The sequence below is a fragment of the Theropithecus gelada genome, chromosome 13, assembly GCF_003255815.1.
Source record: "Theropithecus gelada isolate Dixy chromosome 13, Tgel_1.0, whole genome shotgun sequence".
NCBI lineage: Eukaryota > Metazoa > Chordata > Mammalia > Primates > Cercopithecidae > Theropithecus > Theropithecus gelada.
In genome coordinates this window covers 40,913,799-40,935,866 of record NC_037681.1, presented here as the reverse complement: position 1 = coordinate 40,935,866, position 22,068 = coordinate 40,913,799, and the positions used below count along the sequence as shown (strand labels likewise).

The 22,068-nt window shown below is 55.6% G+C and overlaps 1 protein-coding gene across 1 annotated transcript in view; it reads left to right on the top strand.

The window, feature by feature from the left end:
- HS1BP3 (HCLS1 binding protein 3) overlaps positions 1-17,580 on the top strand; it is a 34,218-nt gene extending 16,638 nt beyond the window's left edge. Inside the window, exons 5-7 of the mRNA XM_025354815.1 lie at positions 9,420-9,580; positions 11,356-11,491; positions 16,154-17,580. Of these exons, the coding sequence (XP_025210600.1) occupies positions 9,420-9,580; positions 11,356-11,491; positions 16,154-16,412 (556 nt within the window). The 3' untranslated portion in view covers positions 16,413-17,580. The remainder of the gene's footprint in view (positions 1-9,419; positions 9,581-11,355; positions 11,492-16,153) is intronic.
- The last annotated feature ends 4,488 nt before the right edge of the window (positions 17,581-22,068 follow it).

Genomic DNA, 22,068 nt, shown 5'->3' with positions numbered 1-22,068 from the left:
GTTGGTTCTGCAAGCTCCTATTTGAGAATTCCCAGAAACCAAACTCCAGTAAAGTGTTGGAAATGCCAGAAAGGAAACAGGTGTGGAGAGCGGCAGGTTAGCCATCACCACAATTCCCCGTCCACAGTGGGCTGAGGACAGGGCGTGTCCAGAAGGCACTTCCAGTACTGACTACTCCCCAGCTCCTCCTGCTCAGGCTGGGCTTTCCCTCGTCTGCTGGCCCACCTGCTGGAGGAGTTCTCTGCGGTGCCATCCTGGGGTTCATGTGGGGGCCATGAGCCAGGATGGCTGGGCCTGACCTCACCCTGCACCTGTACAGCACTTAGCCCTGGCCTGGCTGGGGACCCAAAGCCATAAGGAAAGGAGGAGGCAGATGCCACAACCGCCCTGCAGCATCACGCAGGTGGCATTCCACCCAGGCTGTCACAGTGACCACAGCAGCACAGTGTGCATGCCAACTGCATTTCTCCATCCAGATTACTGCCTGGCAGGGCGCAGTGGCTCATGCTTGTAATCCCAGCACTTTGAGCAGCCGAGGTGGGCAGATTACTTAAGATTAGGAGTTCAAGACCAGCCTGGCCAACACAGTGAAACCCTGTCTCTACTAAAAATACAAAAATTAACTGGGTGTGGCAGGGCATGCCTGTAATCCCAGCTACTTGGGAGGCTGAGGCAGGAGAATTGCTTGAACCCGGGAGGGGGAGGTTGCAGTGAGCTGAGATTATGCCACTGCACTCCAGCCTGGGCGACTGAGTGAGACTCCATCTCAAAAACAAGATAAAACAAAGCAAAAACCAACCAAACAAAAAAATAGATTGTTGCACAAAGTCCTGCCTGAATAAACGGGCTGTTAGGAACAACAGATGTACCAGTGGTTTCTGCTTTTTAAATTCAGTAGCAGAACCTTTGGCTCAAGAGAAATATCATCCAGAATCCCAGTACATAAAACAGGCTGAAGTAGGATTTCCCCTGGTTGGGACAAGTGAGGACTGAATCTTTGTCCCTCCAGCCTCAGCCCCACTTCCTGGGGTAGCCCTGGGCAGCTTTGCAGAAGGTGAGGGCCCCTTAGAGTATGGTTTGACAGTGCGTGGGACAGCTGGAAACCCCACACAACCCCAGGATGTGTGGCTACTCCAAGAGCAGGGTTAGAGATGGGCAGTCCCAGGTTTAAATCCCCTTTCTGCCACTTACTAGCTGGTAGACACTGAGTGTGTTGCTGTACTTCTCTGAGCCTGTCTCTTTGTAGAGTGGGGGTAAAGTAGAGGCCCAGTGGCTGAAACGATAAAATGAGATGAAGCACTACAGGAAAGTTCCTTTGTAAAATGTTATACTATTCTAGATTTACTTTGCTCTAAAGAGGTCTTTGTGTATTTAAACAACAGTTGAAATATGAAAAGGCAGCTTTTCCACTTCCTATAGTTGTTATGCAAATATCAGGACCCTATGATGTGCATACTATAACTTTACCTCCCTCCAGGAGCGCCAGTACACCTGCCACCTGTTACAGCTTCCTAGAGCAGGTGATTCTGGAGGTGGGGCAGCCCCTGGCCCTGGTGGAAGGAGCCTGCTTATCTGAATCCTTAGTGGGATTCAGTGGTTGCTTGGTTCCTTGAGAGAGAGAAATCTGGGAGGTCATACTTGCGATTCTCCTGCCTCAGGCTCCCCCAGGACCCGTTGTGGCAAGTTCTGGCAAGTAGCAACACTCTTAGGATGACAGCGTCTTTACACTCTGAGGACTGCAGATCAGATCCAGGCTCTGTTGTGACAACTGAGGAACCTTCCCAGGATCACACAGGAAGGCATGAGAGCAAGAGCTGGGGGTCTCCTGACTGCTGGCCCAGGACTTTTCCCTTTGTCCCCAGTCCAACACCTGTGCTTCTCAGCCCTCACCTGTTCGCTCTTGTTTTTTGATGCCATGGGTGACAGGCATTCCCCACTGCAAGGACGGCAGCTGCCTGCTGGTCGTGTCACCATTTGGAATGGATCAGGGGCATAGGAGTGCTCACGTGAGAACCAACAATGGTTGTTTGCTCAGAGCTTACCGCGACCAGGGAGGTATCGGCCACCATCACCTGCATTTGGCAAAGATGCAAAGAGGCAGGAGAGTGGGACACTTTGAGGCAGATGAAAGGGAAGGCTCAGATACGTGCTGATTGGAGGTTGTTGGCGTGGGGAATCCAGAAGCAGCCAATAAGAAGTGGGGCATCCTTTGTTCTCTGTGAGCGGAAGTGGGGCATGTTTGGCTTTCTTTGGATGGTGCTACTAAACTGGAAATGGGGAAAATTTTAGGAAAGTTGGCGGTTATTGATCAAATCTTGGCCTTTGGGGGCTGATTGCTGCAGAGGCTGTGGTCTGGCTTCCTGGGCAGGTTACTGCAGGCTGTGGGTCAGAGTTCCACCTTTACATGTGGCCTGGCCATTGTCCCTTTGTGTATTCAGACTCTTGAGGGGACTGGCACTTGCTGTAGAACGTGGGCTGCAGAGACCTGCAGCTGGGACCCACGTGGTTCCCTGGTGGTGCTGGAGCAAGGATGGGTGAGGGGCAGTCTCTGGCCACATTGTAGAGAAGGAGAAATGTCATCACCCACAAGCTCAGGTGGGATTGTCACTGAGTCCTGGTCCCTCAAGATAGGGCTCAGTGACCTGGAAAATGGGCTCTGGCTGTTGAGAAACAGGTCCTTGGAATGTGACTCTGGGGACCATAGCAAATGGTAAACGTTCATGGTGACCACTCAGGCTGGCCCCAGTTTTTTTTTTTTTTTTTTTTTTTTTTTTTTTTTTTTTTTTTTTTTTTTTTTTTTTTTTTTTGAGATAGGGTCTCACTCTTTTACCTAGGCTGGAGTACAGTGGTGTGTGATCTCAGCTAACTATAGCCTCAACCTCCCAGACTTAAGTGATCCTCCCACCTCAGCATCTCAAATAGCTGGAACTATAGGCACACACTACTATGCTTGGCTACTTTTGTCCATTTTTTTGTAGAGGTGAGGTTTCACTATGTTGCCCAGGGTGGTCTTGAACTCCTGGGCTCAAGTGATCCTCCTGCCTCAGCTTCCCAAAGTTCTGGGATTACAGGCATAAGCCACTGTGCCTGGCCTGGCCCTGTTTGCTTTTTAAGGCCCCGAGTGAAGTCTGCTGAGTAGAAGGCATAAGTGAGCCTAGACATCACCAGGCAGCTCCTGGGACCTCAGGCCTCTGCCACGGCCCTGTGCTGACTTGCAAACAGGACCCACTTGGCAGCTTGCAAAGCATTTCTGTGTCAGTTGCCTCCTTCTTCCCATTGACCCCCAGTAAGGAAACATGGTTGGGGAAGTTGAGTGACTGGTCCAGATCCTATACAAGTTCTCCTACATCCCCCTCCACTGTTCCTCTCTCAGCAAAGGCCAGAATCTCCCCAGGCCCCGCTGGAGGTGGCCAACATCCCCACAGACCCTCCATGCACCTGCTGCCTAGCTATTGGGCACTTTCACTCTGCCAGGCTCTGCACACCTTGCCGTTTTCACTGGGCTTTTCTCTCTGCTCGGAGCACAGCTTTTGTGACTCTGCTCGTTTTTCCATCCAGGCCTTCTCTGAAGCCCCTGTCCAATGAGGCTGACTTGGACTCCCAGGGTTAGTGCTGGTCCTCAGGTGATTCTCACTCCTGTGATTGCGTCTGCACGGAAACCCATTACTGTTGCAAATAACATTGTCCTGGCAAGAATTTCAGAAGTCCGTTTACTGGAACTCTGAGAATTTTCTCATTGCAAAAATAAAACCAGCCAGGCACAGTGGCTCATGCCTATAATCGCAGGACTTTGAGAGGCCAAGGCGGGAGGATCACTTGAGCCCAGGAGCTTGAGATCAGCCTGGGCAACATAGCGAGACTCCATCTCAACAAAAAAATATTTTTTTTAATTAGCCAGGTGTGATGGTGTGGCCACTGGGGTGGCCGACGTGAGAGGATCACTTGAGCCTGGGAAGTCGAGGCTGCGGTGAGCCGTGATCGTGCCCGTGCACCCCAGCCTAGGTGACAGAGAGAGACCCTGTCTCAAACAAACAAACAAAAACCCAAAAAGCAAAAAGACACCAAACAGCTGAATTTAAGAATAAAGTATGAAAAGTGCATTGGTTTAAAGCAGGCAGTTTGCATCATTGGAAAGGGTGGATTTCCATATTTGGTTCAGCTGCACCCTGGCTTTGAAGACTCATGCTGTCCATGTGTCTCGGTTGTGGAAGGATCAGCAGTCTTCTGTTCAGAGCCAGTTGAGCTGGCTTTGTCTAGGAGATGCCTCTGCCACACATGTACACCCTGGTTCTGGGCAGTTGGTGTCCATTGGTGGTCTGCCGCATGGGTGGGCACATCGGGAATGGTGCCACAGGCCCCCTGGGTGGCCACAGTGGTGGATGCTCTTATATGTCAATCACTGTCACCAGAACTGCCTGAACCACAGGGAGCCGGGCTGCTGCTCAGCCTGTCTGAGCGTTGGAGCTGTCAGCCATGGCAGCTGCTGCCTCTCACCCCGTATGCTGCACGCCTGCCTGCAGAACGTGGCCTGGTCTGCGTGTCTGTCTGCTGTCAGGAACACACAGCAGGAAAGCGGGTGTCTGTCTGTGCACACATGTGTATGCAACAAGAACATACCAGCACATGCCTGCAACCCATCCAGGAGCACCCCACCTACCTCATGCAACCTCTGTGGGCCCAACTCATGTTTTGGTGTTCCTCATGGCCTGCACTAGTTCTGATGACCCCCGTGCTCACCAGGAAGCCAGGAGCTGCAGTTCCAGTCCTATTCCCTGCAGACCTCTCTTTGAAGCCCCTGTTGCCCCATCCCTGGTGACAAGATTCTAATCATGACCAACTGTCTTTCCAGTGAAGGGAGAAGAAGACACCCTTCCTCCATGTCAGTGAGGGGCTTTGTCTCCTGTCAGCGCAGAGGGCGGGCTGGAGGGCAGGCACTGCAGAGCCGGGCCCTGTGCCTGCAGATGGCTGGGTGGATGCTGATATAGGAATGGAGGAGGAGGAGGAGGACCAGGGAGGAGAGGATTGAGGGGGCCCCCGAGTGATAGCACATGTGTGCAACTTGACCCGACTCCGTGCTCATGACAACCCTGAGGTGTTTGTGCTAGGAGAAAGGGTGAAGAAATGGCTCAGAGGCTGAGTGACGCACCTCTCCTATGGAATTACTGACCCCCTCACTGAGATCAGTGGCAATTCCCTTCTGCCAGCTGATCACCTTAACTGTCCAGATTTATAAGCTCTGAAGTTCTTCCCGGCCTGTCTTCCCCTCGCACCACCACTGCTCCCTGAGTCCGGGCTCCGGTCGCTTCTTCTATGGACCATGAGCAAAGCTTGCCTGGAGAGACCTGACTCAGCCTGTTCCCTCACGGCACTACGTCTGCTGCAAGCCTAAGGGGTCCCTTTTCACCAAGAGGAATCTAGGTTCCCAGTTGTGTCCTAGTCATGCCCCCTGCAGACCCTCACAGTGTGACTCGCAGGTCCTGTACCCGAGACGCTATTTAGCTCTCATTCCACCAAGTTCACTTCCTGTCTCCACATCACATCCTCCCTGAGCCCTCAGGCTTGGTTCTGTCCTCTATACTCTGCCGTGGCAGAGCGGAACACCCTGTGTGCTAATGAACAGTTTCCTTTTTTTTTCCCCCACCCAAGACAAAGTCTTGCTTTGTCGCCCAGGCTGGAGTGCAGTGGCGTGATCTGAGCTCACTGCAACCCACATCCCCTGGGTTCAAGTGATTCACATCCTCAGCCTCCCAAGTAGTTGGGATTACAGGCATGCACCACCATGCTGGGCTAATTTTTGTATTTTTAGTAAAGATGAGATTTCATCATCTTTGCCAGGCTGGTCTTGAACTCCTGGCCTCCCGCAAACTTTTTGCTTTAAACTAAAGTACTTTTCATATTTTATTCTTAAATTCACCCGCCTCAGCCTCCCAAAGTACTGGGATTATAGGTGTGAGCCACCTTGTCCGACCATAATGATCTCTTTGGCAGCAATAGTAAACTCCTTGTTTACTATTGTTGCTAAGTTTCTATGTGACCCTGCTCTGCCATGAGCTTCTGGGGACAGCGGCAGCTCGTCCTCATCTTTGTTCCCTCGTCCCCAGCACAGTTCTTGCAGGTGGGAGGTTCTCAGTGAGTACTGGCCATCAAAAGTGCTCACAAGAGAAGGAATGAGTTGCTCATAGAGTGGCTGAGGGCCTGGTGGCAAGGCCAGTGGAGTCGGTCAGGAGATCTTTGGTGGAGGGGCTTCCGCACATAGGGCACTGTCTGAGACTGGGGCTGGGAGCCTATCCCTCTTCCCTCCCTGGCCCTCCCGCCTTGGGGAATAGGTTAACAGAATCCTGAGATGGAGATGTGCCGGCAGCCTGCTGCCTGCCTACCTGTCCTCCACCTGTCCATCCCTCCCCGCCTCCATCCATCGCCCATCCTCTCATCCAGAGTTTATCAAGGCATCTGTTCTGGACCAGGCACATTACCAAGTCCCCAGAGCCTGAAAGTTTTGGGCCGCTCAGGACAGGACCCTGGGGCTTTTAGGCATAAAACTCCATCTTTCCTGCTTCTTCGATTCCCCTGGAGATGGGTCTGGAGAGCTGGGGAGGTAAAGAAGGCAGCCCAGGCGGCACAGGGCGGGTGGGGTAGGGTACAGACCATGCCTGAGCCTCCCGCATGTGCTGTAGATCCACTTAATTTCAGTTTAAGATAACAAAAGGGCAAACATGTCTCTAGGGAGAGAAACAAGGACCGAATCCAGTTGGAGGAGAAAACTCACATGGAAGGGAAGTTAGGCCTCCTGTGTGCTGTCAGGACAGGGTGCAGGCGTAGGCAGGGGCACCACAGCTTCTCCAGAGAGACCTCCTTGCGCCTGTTCTCTCGCTTTCTTTGTTCTTCAGATGGCTCTCTTCCTCTGTGCGCCCTCTGATTTCTGGTCAATGCAAAGCCTCTTGCTCCCCTGCCCCGAGGGGCCCGTGGCTGGGTACAATGAAAGTTTGATCCCCAGGAGCCAGGGAGGGCCTGCTTGTTTCTGAGGGGACCATGGGGGGTGTGGTGTGGAGCTGCTGCTGGGGGAGGCTGCAGAGCAGCCTCAGACTTGCTCTCCCTGAGAGCTGCCACCTGGGTAGGGGCCGGGGCAGCTCTCCACCCTTCCCCACTGCAGTGCCTGCTGGGTCCAGGAGTAAGAGCCACACAAAGGGCAGCGGAGATGGGGAATGAAGTGGAGAGAAGCATCGGGCAGAACAGCAGCTGCAAGCCTGGCTGACCGTGCAGTTCCTCAGGAGACTGAACATAGCCTCCTGGGCCTGCTTGGGGTTTCCGACTCAGTGGGTCTTGGCTGGGGTCGGCTTTGCTGTCTGCCCCAGGAGGCCATGGCCCCTGTTTGGCACCCACTTCCTAGGAGTCATGAGAGCCGAGCTGGCTCTGCCTGATTTGTGAGAATAAAGGGGAGAACGTCTGAGCAGATGAGTCCTGGCTCCTCCAGGTCTCAGAGGAGCAGAAGCACTTTCTGGAAAGCACTTGCCCTTAGGGTGGAGAATCCAGGCTCCCTCCACCTCACCTCCAGCGCCACAGGCAGGGCCTGAGGGTGGTGCACAGCAGAGGAGGTGCCTCATGGCCTGGGCTGGGTGGAGAAAGCACAGGACCAGGCAGATGGGCCTTCCTGGAGCAGTCCGTGCCACTGCGTCTCTGCTCCCCGTCACTACCCTTGAAAATGCCACTTTCTCCCCAGAGAACGGCAGGATCAATCCTGTTGTCCCTGCCCCATCCTATATCACCTTCCTCATGGGACATTTGGAGGGGACGAGGATAGGACCACAAGTATGACCATCCTCAATCTAGACCCAGGCTGCCTGTCCCATCCCTACTGTGTGGCCTTGGGCAGACACTCAGCTTCTCTGGACCACTGTTTCCTCATTCAACAAAGGAGTCCTGCAGAGATCCTTCCCCTGGAACTGGGCGCTGAGCTCAGAGGTTGCTCCGTCCTGCAGCCTTCTGGCAGGGAGCGTTCCTGGCCTTCATAGTTCTTCCTCACCTCTGCTGGGTGACTGGGATTCTGCTAGACCTCAGACTCCGGACTGTGGGAATGGTCACCTTGGAGGGCCCTGCCCCTTCCAGCACCCAGGGCCATTCTGCTATTTTTATCTGCCGTTGGTTAATCTGTATCATTGTGTAGGCCAGCCTCGGTACAGTTTTGCCGCAGAGTGTTACAAACATGAGCTCAGATGGTGACCTCACATAGTGACCTCAGTCCAGTGGATCTGCCCGCCAGAGAGACAGGCACACGGAATTTCAGTTTCCAGTAAAGGGCACATTCTCATAATTTTCAGGAACCTTAAAATGGCTAACAGGCATCACCAGCAGGCGTTGAATGCCTGTTAAAGTGATTAAAGTAAAATCAGGTGTGTTTCCTTCCTGGCAGTATCATACAGTGATGGACACAGATCCTGAGCATTCAGCTCCAGGCATGTTTACTTATCCAGCCCGGAACCACCACCTGGATCAAAACTAAAGTACTCCCACACCCCAGAAGCTTCCATCCTGCCCTGTCCAGGTTTCTCACAGCAGGGTCTGGCCCAGAGCAGGACCTCCTCAGCCAGTCGGCAAGTGCATTGTAGTGGGACCTGGGTTGGCAGAGCCAAGTGCACTGTAATGGGACCTGCGGTGGCAGAGCCGGAGTAGGGGAGGTGGGCAAGTCCCAGAGAGGCTTCCTGAAAGGGGGCTGTACCGCAGAACCCAAGTGTTAACTAGAACAATGGTGGTTTTACCATGCAAAGGAAACAATAAGGCGCTTACCAAGGCTGCTTTCTGCCCTCCTGAGTCCTAGCCCTGAGGTTTGTGGCTCCAGACCAGGTCCATCCTCATTTCTGAGTGGCTGTGGAGTGTGGTTCTCTGAGCCTGGCCCCCAAGTGCTGAGACTCTGAGACCAGGCAGCTATCTCCACCTTCCGAATGGGAGCGCGATCTCTGGCCTGTGACTGCATGGCAGACTCAGGGCCTGAAGACATCTAAGAGCCGGGGTTGTCTGGCAGCCGGTGTCCAGTCCTGGCAGCCACCTGCTCCTCCTGACAGTGGTCATTTCTTGAACACAGGGCACAGCTGCCCACAGTAGCAGGGGCCCTACCACTCTGTCATTGAGGAACCCTGCTCCCCAGCCACCTTTGCTGGCCTGCTTTTCTCCCCTGGGATGGAGGACCTGTCCTTCCCTTGGCCGTGTGACCATCTGTTAGAGATTTCAGAAAGACTTCAGCTCCACCTGCCTGGACTGCTCTGGTGGCCCTCTCCAGGCCTTCCCTGGTCCCTCTGGCCTGGTCTTTTCTGGCCCATGGCATCCAGCCACCCCCGCTGCAGGGCCCAGCACTTGTGTGGGTGTGACCGGGCCACCTGGACACTTGTGGGAAATCCTCACCTTGTGCTTTGTCTGTGATTCTCCAGCTCCAAGAAGCCCAAGAAACATCCCAAAGTGGCCATGAAAGCCAAGCCCTCGCCCCGGCTCACCATCTTTGATGAGGAGGTGGACCCTGACCAGGGGCTCTTTGGCCCGGGCAGGAAGCAGTTCCCGCAGGGCCCCTCGGAGGCTGTGTCATCCGTGGACCGTAAGTAGAGCCCCAGGGTCTGCTCCTGGTGTCCTCTCGGTGCCAGCTCCGTCACCAGACAGGGTGTAGACTCACCCGGCGTGAACAGGACTCATCTCCCCTGTCCTATTTAGATGTTAGATAGACTCCGCTTTGGAGGGAGCTTTCCTGCTGGAGGAATTGAGCCTCATACCTGGTTCCCCACAGCCTGGAACATTCCCGGGCCGTGTGTTTCCTGTAAACGTCCCACAGAAGAGGAGGGTGGTTTTCTGTGCTGCTTCGAGAAGCGCTTCCATGACATCTGTGGGCAGATATGGGCCCTGGGCTTCCAGGCACCGTTTGTGTAGAAAGTGATAGGGCCTGCCTGGGGCACGTGTGTGACTGTAGGTTTGGATTTAATAGGAATGTGTCGCCTGCATGGACTCCCCTGGAGGGCTCTGTGCCGAGTTGGCAGAGGGAAAACCGAGCGGCCTTGGGACATCTCCACTCATCCCTGGGTCCCTTTCCTCACATGCCCAGGTCATCCTCCAGTGAGGGGAGTTGATGCCACCCACTAAGTCAGCCCATATTTGGTGAGCCCCCACTGCGGGCCAGGCCCAAGGACATGCTGAGGAGTGAGACCTAGTCCCTGTCCCTAGTCCCTATCCTGAGGGCCTCAGGGGCCCCTGGGGAAGCAAGTCATCACCTGACAGTTACAGAGCAGCAACAGTTATGACAGGCTGAGCAGAGGCATCAATTCCTGTAGGACTCCCCGGAAGACTTCCTGGGGTGGGGTGGGGGCCCTCCTTGAGCTGGATCCTGGAAGGTCAGTGGAGTTTGCTGGCCTTGTGGAAGCAGGGGACTCCAGGTATAGCGGCCATAATCGGCATTCTCCAAGGGCAGCCCCGATCAGTTCACACGTGAGAGGGTGCGGGGAGGACACCCAGGCTTCCTGAAGGCAGCAGCCACATGTCATGGCACCCCAGCAGAGACAGAGCAGCCATGGCACCCGGGCAGAGACAGAGTGGCCATGGCATCCCGGTAGAGAGAGAGTGGCCATGGCATCCCGGCAGAGAGAGAGTGGCCATGGCACCCCGGCAGAGAGTGGCCATGGTACCCCAACAGAGAGAGTAGCCATGGCATCCCAGCAGAGAGAGTGGCCATGGCACCCCAGCAGAGAGAGTGGCCATGGCATCCCAGCAGAGAGAGTGGCCATGGCATCCCAGCAGAGAGAGTGGCCATGGCACCCCGGCAGAGAGAGAGTGGCCATGGCACCCTGGCAGAGAGAGAGTGGCCATGGCACCCTGGCAGAGAGAGGGCAGCCATGGCATCCCGGCAGAGAGAGAGTGGCCATGTCACTCCAGCAGAGAGTGGCCATGGCATCCCAGCAGAGAGAGAGCGGCCCATGCTGGTGGGTGGCACTCAGTAAATGCTTGTTGAAGGCCAGGTGCAGTTGAGGGGTTGCACTGAGATCAGCTGGACTGGATGGTGAGATGCCTGGCGCAGTGAGCCCAAGAGGCTATAACCTCCTAAGAGCAGTAGGAAGCCCATGAGGACCTGAAACCGGAGTGATGCCATCAGCTGACTCTGGCACAGGTGCCAGGCGGCTGAGGCCAAGGCAGACAGCTGTCCCAGGCCTCTGTGAGCTCTTGTCCTCGTCCTCTTCCTGCCCCTACCTGGTCCACTTCTCTGATTTTCTGCCTTATCCCTTGCTGGGTGCCCCAGGAGGCTGGGCCAGGCCTTCTCCACCTTGTACCTTGGGTAGCTGAGGACGGGCCAGGGCTTCCTCTGACGCCCCTGCTGCTGCCTTCCCACAGCCCTGAAGCTGTTTGACGATCCTGACCTCGGCGGGGCCGTGCCCCTGGGTGACTCCCTCCTGCTGCCGGCCGCCTGTGAGAGTGGAGGGCCCACGCCCCGCCTCGGCCACAGGGACGCCTCCAAGGAACTGTTCAGGTACCGCCTGTCCCCAGGGGCACTTGGCCAGCTCTGAGAACGTCCTGGATAGAGCCAAGGGCCCAGCTTATCTGGGGGCATTGCCCGGTCTCAGCCCCAGCCTCCTCTGAGGGGAGGACCCCAGACCTGTGAAAAGTAGAGACCTGTGGGTGCACATTGGGTGAGAAGCAGCGAAGGGGTTTCAGGGGGAGGATCTGCAGCCCAGGGCTGCTCAGCTAGTTCCAGAAAGAGAGAACTTTGTGTGCACAACCAGTCTTTCTTTCACAATCATATTTTAACAATTTATGTAAAGAATAATTAAATTATATAATTGTAAGAGCAGGTATAACTGGCACAAGCAGGTTTGGGAACAACTTAAACTGACTCATGGCAGAATGCAGCCCACCCAGAGAGGGGGCAAAGTGCAGGTGTCCCGGCGATGGCCTCTCTGCCGGAGGGCCCGGTCAGCAGCTTTTACAGAAGGAAGGGAGAATGAGGCCTCATCTGTCACATGAAAGTCAATTGGCAGAACCTGTGCCTGAGATGGCTCCTGTTTCCTGAGTCCTTGCTGTGTATGCAGTAAGCCAGACTCCTTATGCGCTCTCCTATGTAATCCTCACGACGCCCCCCCTAAAGTAGATGCTATTTTCTCCATATTATAAGAAATCGAGTGTGGGAGGCCACCTGGCTAAGGCCCCTGCTCTGCCCTGGCCTCTCCACTTCATTAGGGACTGTCTGAGTACTCGGCTGGGTGATCTGCCTCCCCACCCAGCCCCCCAGTTCTCCCCAGGCCTTTACCTCCACTGGCCACGTTCTCAGCAGGCTCAGTGTTGTGCACGTCTCCAGCTTCTCCTCCGCGCTCCAGGACACAGGACTGTACCTGAGGTTCACAGGAAGCCAGGCCGCCTCTTTCCAGGAATGGCTTATGTGACACCAAGGCATGCAGGCCCTGGAGACTGTCATCTCTACCCCTCATTAGCAGCCTCGGGCTATTAGACAGCCCTCCAAGTGCCCGCCAAGCCTGAGTCACCGTGACGGCTTCTGGTATTTACATGTCCCCAAGGCCCCTGGCATCTGTTCACTCTCATCCTGTGTCCTCACTCCTGACATCCCGGCAGGCTGGGGGAAACCAGGATTGTTATTTTATTAGAGGGAAACCGAGGCACAGGGAAATAGAATACTAGAGTCGGCCTGGGGAGTGGCAGGGCCAGGCCGAGCGTGTCTAGGAGTCCATGTGTCCCAGTGGGGTGGTTCTCGTGGGACCTTTCTGGCCTAGTTTATTCTAAATCCATTACTTCCCAACCTGTGTTCTGCGGAACATGGTACAGTGGGGTGGTCAAAGGCTACCTTCAAAGGGGCTCTGTGGCCTGATGAATTGGGGGAATGCCATATGAAGCAGGGCTGGTAGTGCGCGAGCCAGCACCACACGGTACTTCACATTCTCATTCCTCCCTGGGCCCTCCCCTCTGTGGTGCCCCTTAGCGTCCCACAGAGCGCTTGGGGAATCCCTGCTCAAAAAATGTGGGTCCCGCACCCCCACCTTCACTTTAGCAGACACCTGCTAATGAAAGGATTAGCTGCTTTTCTTCTTTTAAAATTCAGGCAAATTCAAAAAGAGCTGTAACACTGGGATTAGCTTCTTGAGAGCAGGAACCACATTCATTCTTTGTGTCTGGCCTGTGACTATCCAGGGAGTAGTTGGGCTTCCTCATAATAAAGAACGTTCTGATGGTCATTCATTCCTTCATGCTTTCACCCCTTCGTTCATTCTGTCACTAGCCTCAGCCGTGACAGCCGTGAGGCAGCATGGGGTGTACACTGAGCGTGTTGAGACTGAGAAGCCTTTGTTCTTTCTGGCTGTGCAGCCACACCAGGGCAGGGCCTCTAGTCTAGATGTTTAGGTGAGTCTTGTCTTCTGCAGGGACCCTGGGAGACGGAATGGGGCCAGGGTCTTAGAGCTCCCTTACCCCTCTCTGGTTGACCTCACACCAGCTGGGCCCGGAAGACAAGGGAGCTAGTGAGAGCTAGTCCTAGTCATGACTCAGAAATAGGGTACTAGGAAAAGGGGTGCCTTGCAGCCACCTGTGTCCCAAGAGCAGCTATGCCGCCTCCCACCGTGGCTGCCCACCCATGTACACCTCCCACCTGGGAGCAAATCCAGCTGCTGATGAGTTCCAAAGAGTCACTGCTTTGCCAAGCAGGATAATCCTGAAATCTGACATAAGCTTCTAGCGGCGGCTTTGTTTTCCAAAGGGCCCCTATTTGAGGATAATTCAGTCCCTTTGAGCTTTTCCCAGGTCCCCTCAGCCTTCAATGGCGGCCGCATCATGCCAGTGGAGCTGGCATCTGCCCCGGGGGAATCAAGGAAGGGCCGCCACTTGGAGGCAGCTCCGGCACGTCTGACCTGAGGTGGCCAGGAGCAGCCCGGCCATGAGTGATACCTCCTGAAATCGCCTCTACCCCAAGACAACTGATCTCTCTATGAAGGCCCGGCTTGGGCCAGTCCCTCTGGGTTTGTTCAAGAAGGACACCTTTTATTCATTTCTCTGCCAACCAAACAGTCTCTGAATTCTCTCTGGGGTTTGTGCCCCATCACAGGAGGTTGACCCAGGAAGCAGGCAGGGTGTCCGGAGCTCCTTCCACAGCCAGCTGCAGGCAGGCATCCACCCCGGGGGTGCTGTGCTGGGCACCTCCAGACTCACACAGGCTCTCTGGTAGTGCCAGGAGTTGTCCTGATCAAAGGTATCTCCTCTCTGTCCCCATCCCTGCCCAGCCTTGCCCCAGGGCAGGAAGCCGCTGCTCATGAGCCTGCCTGGTTCTTCCTGTTCATTCTCATTCCCACCTCCAGACCTCTGCTCTCTGCTCCCTTCTCCAGGACTCTCTCCCCTATTCATGCCAGGCTCACCCTTCTGAAAAGGCCCACCTTCCCAGGAGGCCTTCCCAGCCTGCTCTGGCCCAAGGGCTCACTCCCTTCTCTGGACTTCAACACCTTCTTTCCAGGCCTTTGCAATTGCGTGGCCCCTGCCTGACTGGCCTGGGGGTGTCCCCATTGTAGAGAGAGGCGCTGCTTTTCTGTGTCTTATGCCCACTTGCTCAGTCCCTGCTGTCAGTAGACATCAGTACATACAGCCTTCCTGTACATTTGGAAACTACTTTCCTTGTGTTGTCTTATTTGATCCTTGTAAGAATCCCTGTGAGGGTGGTAGAGCAAGTACAATCCCACTTTATAGAAGAGACTGAGGACCAGGGAGAAGGAGTGGCCTGAAGCCACCTGATGGAGGAGTTGCAGGGTGAGGAACGGAAGCCAGTTCTCCACCCGCAGTGCTGTGCTTCTGTGCGCAGTTCTGTGCAGCAGTGCCAGTGACACTGTTACTCCTGCTTGTAGATGAGGAAGCTGAAGCTTGTAGAGACCAAGTGGGTGCTCCAGGTCTGCTGCCTTCAGTACCTGTGCCTTCCCTCACCGGACTCCAGCATGACTGAGCGATAGACGTAGAGATGCCTGTTAGCACAAGGGGAAACCTCGCCCTGACACTGGAGTCCGGGTGCCCCCGGCAAGGGAACGCACCCCAGAGAACCAGCCACAGGCAGGCCAAGTCCTGTTCATCCTCACACTAGCTGTGGGTCTCAGGGCAAGGCCCTTTGCCTCTCTCCACCTCAGTTTTCTCATCTGTGGAACAGGGCTCATCTCTGTGCACACACAGTGTGTGGAGACTATTAAATGGATTGATGAACGTGGGAATGTCTGGCCATCACGGGTGTTCAGCACAGGGCTGAGTGGATGGAATGGATTGAATGAGTCTTCCACTGTGCATCTGTCTTCAGAAATCAAGTTCTGGAGAATCAGGGGCCTGGCTTCTTTCTTACCCTCAGTACCCAGGGATGGTCCTGAGTGACTGTAACACTGCCGGGGCTTTTTTCCCACCCACCAGTGGGAGATCAGAGGTCTGGGGTCATGACAGAGTCTTGGTGGGCCCTGGCCAAGGCCATCCTCAGCTCTCGCTGGGCTCTGTCTAGCACCCATGTGGCCCACAGAGGCCCACTGTGGGCGGGCCAACCCTGCGCCACCGTGGCTCAGCGCCCCTGGTTATTCTTTCTCTGGTTGAACTTGCTTTGGATGAGAGCTCAGCTTCTGAGGGCCGATGTCCTGTTCCTCCCAACAAAGGCACTGTCACATAGCATCCCCTCGGGGCCACTCGGCCTCCTGGGACTCCAGTGTCCTCATCTGCAGGATGGAAACACAGTCGTGCCTCCCCAGAGTGGTGTTTTGAGGATGAAATATGATAAGGTGTCTGAAGTGCTCGGCACAGAGCGGGAACTCTGTACATGGTAGCTGGTGGTTATTTCTGAAGGGATTGGAGGGAAAGCCCCCTACAGAAGCCAGCATGTGTCAAGTGGGGTCACCTGAAGACCAACTCCCAGGAGGCTGCGTGGGGCCTGCCCTGTAACTGCTTTGCTGTGGGTAGGAGGGAAGGAGAGCCCTGGCCTTCGTGTCTCCTCTGGGCAGGATGGGTGGAGGGGCCAGAGCGGAATGGGGTGGGGTGGGGCAGGGCGGGGCCTTGACCTGGCCCAGGCTGGGCTCCCTGCAGCTGCCCAGGCCCCTGAGGGCAGTGGCATTGCCTGGGGTCTTGTTCCTGTCACGGGGTAGCAGTGTCATGCTCAGGGTTCCTCCCTGTGGTTCCCTAGAGTTGAAGAGGACTTGGACCAGATTCTGAACCTGGGGTCTGAGCCCAAACCCAAGCCCCAGCCAAAGCCCAAGCCACCAGTGGCAGCTAAGCCGGCGATACCCAGAAAACCAGCTGTTCCCCGCAAAGCGGGCCTGGCTGAAGCTGTGGCTGGGCAGCAGAAGCCGCAGGAGCAGATCCAAGCCATGGACGAGATGGACATCTTGCAGTACATCCGGGACCACGATACGCCGCCCCAGGCGGCCCCCAGCCTCTTCTGACACTTCCGTGCTGGCCCCTGGCCCAGCAGGCCTGTCTGTGGGGACATCTGTGTGAAGGGAGGGGACTGTGCCCTGCAGGGTCAGAACCTCCCCACCCCTGAGGGAGGCCAGGTGGAAGCCTGGGTCACAGCACCCAGAACTACATGGTTCCATTTTCTCCTGGGCTGTGGGGCCAAAGTAGAACCCTGCAGGCTGTGGGAGTGGCTCTCACCCTAGGAACCGGAGCCCAGCTTGTCTTACTCCCCATGGACATGGAGGGGAGGGAGGGTGTGCCTTGCCAACCAGGAGCCCAGCCCCAAGGATGAAGCAAGACATATGGGGCCCCAGCGAGGTGTCACATGGGGCAGGGGAGCTTCATGCCCTTGGGTTCTGCCTGTCCCAGCACAGACACAAACTGGGACTGGGCCTCTAGCCCTCCTCTGCCTCTGTTTGCATAGTAAGAAGGAGTGATCAGCATCCTCCCCTTCCCCTACCCTAAGCAGCAGCCTGGGTGACTGACTGGCCTGGGCCTGGTGGGGGGGGGTCCCCAAGCCAAATTACTCCAGGGTCTCTGCTCCTCGTGGCTGCCAGGGGCCCGCAGGGTCTGTGGGTCTCCCAGGAGAGGGATGCTGAGGGGGAGATCAGCTGTCTGGAGTGTTCTGATGCAAGTCTCCCCTGAGCCTCCTCTTGATACGAGCTCTAAAGGGAGAAGTGAGGCCCAGGCCTGCCTCTCCAGGGTGCAAACGGCCCTGCCAGGCCCCAGTTCTTCCTCCCTCCTCCTTTCCCAGGAAAGGGCAGCCCAGTCCATGGCCTTCTTGGGCCTCTGGGCACAGAGCCAACGTTCGTCATTGCAGCTCTCACAAACTGGGTCATAGCATTCCCCACAGCTCAGCCTGGAGCCTGGGCAGGGCTCCCAGCCTGCACTGCCTCCCACTGCCAGTGGGGCGTGATGCTCTCAGGCTTCTGTCCCGAGGCCTTCGCCATCCTCAGGGTCTGGACTTGGTCAGTGGCCTTTCACCAGTGGAGCTGCCTTCCCAGGGAGAAGCAGCCATGTGCCAGGGCAGGGCCCGTGCCTTAGACTTCTCCCGACCCCCAGAGCCCTGGCACACAGGTCTGGGCACCACACAGTGCTTTGGATTCTCAGTGAATCATCATAATAAAGCAAAAAATGTCAAGCTGTCTTTCTTGGTTATAATTCTTCATGTTCAGAGCCAGTTTTTTCTTTTGTTTTGTTTTGCTTTTTAATGAAACAGTAGTTTTAAATGAAATGCAACCACTATTGTTCCTTGGCCCTGTCCTGCCTGGCAGAAGCATTGGGCGGGTGGAACTAGGACCCCAGACCCTTTTCTGATAGACACCAAAGCCAGCCCTGAGGGAGCCCCCAGCTGATGGTGCGGGTGTTTTGCAGCCATCAGTGTGGAGTGTCTCCAGCTCCTGGCCCGTGCTGGGACCTGTCTGCTCTGTCCTGCATCTGATCATGTCCCTCTCCAGCTGTGCTCCCCTGTCCTGAGCAGCTTCCACTCCACCACTGCGAGAGTGAGAGGAAACTGGTGGTTTTGGGGTCGAGAGCTGACTTCCTCTTCCTCTGTCTTAACCCAGGCTCAGAGGGTCAGCTCCCTCCCCAGGGCTCTGAGCAGGCTCTGGGACAGCTCCAGCCCGGGCTCCACCTATTTGCCTTCCCCCTTCACACCCGTCCCTCCTTCCCAGCACTCAGCCCCAGGCCCTGTGTCCCTTGCTGACTACAGAGGACGGTCTCAGTAGGAGTGGGGAGGGGATGGGGCCAGGTCTTCCTCAGAGAGGTGGCCCCAACTCTCCCTTGGGCTTTGTCCCCTCCCTGCCCTTTCTGCACCCTGATGCCGGCTCCCTGCCTCCTGCTTCCCACCTGCTTTGAGTCGAGTGACATAGGAGCAGAGGATACAACGGGGTGGGTGGCCACAGGGGCTGGTGCTCTGCTTGGGGTCACTGGCAGAACCTGGCCTGTTCGTTAGTACCCATCCACTGTGGGCCCCACCTCCTCAGTGGTCTGGACTCTCTGGACACCATCACAAAGATCCCCAGGTATTGATGCTCCAGCTGTGGCTTGTTCTTCTCCCGTAGGACTGTGGTTCATGGCCAATCGATGATCCTTGTCGCCTGATAAAGCCTGTGCCTGTGACCCATTCCAGCCTGTGTTAGTGATGTTCTTTTCTGTGCCTAGGCTGATGGCAGACCACCAAGGAGGGGAGAGGGGGAGAGGATTGTCCTTTAAAACAATGGACTCAGCCAGGGAAGCTGCCCTGCCCCAGCCACCCAGGCTGCTGCTTAGCGTAGGGGAAGGAGAGGATTCTGGTCACTCCTTCTCACTATGCAACTGAGGCAGAGGAGGGCTAGAGGCCCAGGCCCAGGCCCAGGCCCAGTGTGGGTCATCCAGCCAGTAACTGTGCAGCCAAGACCCATGTAGAGAGAAAGAGGGTCGACCCCTTTCTGTCTCCAGACCTACACCCCATTCTCCCACAGTGGAGCTGGTCTAGGCTCGGACTGGCCCTGGGCCCTTCAGATGGCATCAGATGGCCCTGCCCCTCTGTCAAACCTGCCCTGGCCTTCAGGCCTCAGGTTCTGAGATGCAGCTTCAGCCCTGGGACCCAGGGATGCTGAAGTAGAGAGTTCTGTAAACTGAAATCCACTAGAGAACTAGAAACAGGTTCTCAGGGAACCCCAGAGGCCTCCTGCAGGGACAGAATGTGGCCTCTATTCCCCACAAGATTTTCGTTGGAATCTTGTACCTAAGATTGAGCTGGCGTCCTGGCTCCTGAGGACAGGCAGTTTGGCCATTCTGAGAAGGTCTGCTCAGGCCAGGAGGCTGCAGCTGAGAGCTCCCTGTGGAAGGAAAATAGAAGTTTAATTCGGGACAGCGACACTTGTTTATTTCAAAGCCCGTTGTGAGCCTGTGGACAGGATGTACTGTCTATGGCTGGGGTCCCACTGCTCCCTTCCTCCCAGCATTGTTCCTTAGGAAGCTGGGAACTCAGGCCAGTTCTGGAAAGGCCCTAGGGCCTGCCCTGGCCAGGCCGGTGTCATGGGCTCCCCTGGAGAGCACCTACCTGTTGAGTACTGGTGTCCCATGACAGCGTCCATACAATGTATCTGGGACTAAGTTCACCTCCGTGTGCCCCACGGACTCCTCTGAGTCTCAAGCTCTCACACAAGATACAGACCAGATAGCAAAGTCCAGCCACTCTGCCACTCTCTGGGGCCTTGTGACCTTACTGTCCAGCAGCCACCTCGGCGTTGTGTTGACGTATTCGGTGCAGTGATTTAATACCCGGTGTCAGGCTGATGTGGAGGCTCATTCCCATTTCTCTAGCTCGCCAGCTGCCCAACTGAGCCAATCCTGGGAAAGAGAGAGGGCAACAGAGCTACCAGCATGTCCCCACATAGTGGCCCTGCCTGCTGCTATTGGCTTCATGTGGGTTCACAGCTGCCCAGAGCAAACATGGTCAATGCTCAGAGCCTCCTCAAGCAGCCGAACTCTCGGCATCAAGCTGTGCATGGTCCCGCTCACTGCAGACTCTGATCGCTCCAAACCATTCCCTGCTCAGCACCCTAAGGCCTTGCACTTGGGGACGCTGACCCAGGGGCCGGTGGAGGAGCGGTGGGGACTGGCCCTTGAGTTCTCATGCAGCCCACAGCATCCTGTGAAGCAGCAGCCGGGTTCTGTGGGCACAAACGTCCAGGGTTCCAGTCCAGCTTGGCTGTGTGACATCCCCTCACCCCACAGTGCCAAGTGAAGAGACTTACCCTGGGTCCTGGGAGGAATTCAGGTAGACTATAAAGTCCTCTATGTGCCTGAAGGAATTTCAGTGGACTGGTCGTGCTAGATCCTCACAGAGGGACTTCCCTGCCCGGTACCAGCTAGCTCCTAACAGGAGGCGGCAGGCCACTTGACAGTGGTCAGCAGGCCTGTCAACAGCTCGGTCAAGCCCCCAGCCCCAGCACTGACCACTGACTTCCACGCCAGGCCTGGCACTGCGACACAGAATCCCATGCAGTACACAGATATCCACCCTCTGTGGCCGGCCTCTCACTTCTCTGCTCCGTGGCTCTGGCTGCTGGGAAGAGCCAAGCAATTTCATGTCTCAGGTCATGCTTAGGTTAAAGCCACAGCTTCAGGAGTGGGACTATGGGCTCGGCATGTGGCCTCGGTAAGCCGGCTCTTTACTGATGACTTTCAGAGGCCTGATGCTTCTCTGCCAACTCAGCACATAGCAGCCGCCTCTGAATGGCTTTTTAAATAAAGCTGGGCTAGCTCTCGCCAGCCCAGCTGGCCAATCACGTCGTCTATTTTCCCACATGCAGAGCTCATCCATAAACACTAAGCACGTAATGGGCACCTACTGTGTGCAGTACCTGTTCCAAGCACGTTGGAAGAAGCAAAGATGAAAAAACTTGAGCCATTAAAGCCAATTCTACCAGGAGCCATGCTGAGCCTCTAGTTTCACTTCTGTTCTCTGGGCCTTCTGCCCAAACCTCAGGCACAACTAAAGGAGGTGCCTCCTCCCTGCGGCCCTCTCTGCCTCTCCCTCCCCCTCTGCCACCTGCCAGCATGGACAGTTTATTGCCTGCAGCCTGGGCTCAGCTTTTGTTCCATTTCCTGGAGCTGCCATGGCAAAGCACCATAAACTGGGTGGCTTTAAACCGCAGAAATGTATTCTCTCACAGTTCTGGGGGTCGCGAGTCTAAAATCAAGGTGTCAGTAGGGCCATGGTACCTCTGAAATCTCTAGGGAAGGATCCTACTTTGCTTTGTCCTGGCTTCTGGCGGTTCCTGGCAACCCTTGGGGTCCCTCGGTTTATAGCTGTATCACCCCAGCCTCTGCCTTTGTCTTCATATGGGCTTCTCTCTTCTGTCTTCACACGGTGTCTTCTCTGTGTCTGTATCCAGATTTCCCTCCTATAGGAAAGAATGCCAGTCACTGGATTACAGCCCACTGTAATCTAATATGACCTCATTTTACCTTAGTTATACCTGCAAATGCCCTGTTTCCAAATAGGAGCACCTTCACAGGGTCCTTGTGGACATGAATTTGAAGAGACACAATTCGACTCGGTACAGTTACCACCCGGCCTGAGCACGTGGCATTCGGTAGCAAGAAGAGGCCCATTCTGTTCTGCAAGGCATGGCCCCTCTGCCATCCCTGTGCACTCTGTGTGTTTCAGCAGTGCCATGTCGGTTTCACTCCTGTGTGAGGGGACGTGTCAGGAGGAATCTGGGCAGGCAGTAGTGTGTGTAGACACCCACCACGTGCCATCATTATAAAGTTCTGTCCTTTGCAGCTGCTGCCAGATACGTCAAATTCTCTCCATCAAAAGCTGGGTCTCTTTATTAAATAGTGAAATGACTCCTTAGATAACATGTGGCACAAACTGGAGAGCTGGTGACACTCAGAGCTATCCTGGCTGGCAGGGGGGCAGCAGCGTCCCTTCCTTCCTTCTTCCGGCAGTGCAGCTCTGGAGCAGGCCTTCCCCGGCTGGACCAGCGCTGTCTGTTCAGAGCCACAGGCAGCTGAATCCTGGGGCTCCCCCTTGCCACCACCCCATTATCCTCTCGCTGGCCTCTGAGGGAGCCGGAAAGGGCTCTGAGGATGCTGGCAGTGGGAACTAAAGGCTTCCGGAGCCTGGGAGCTGCAGACCAACTGCCT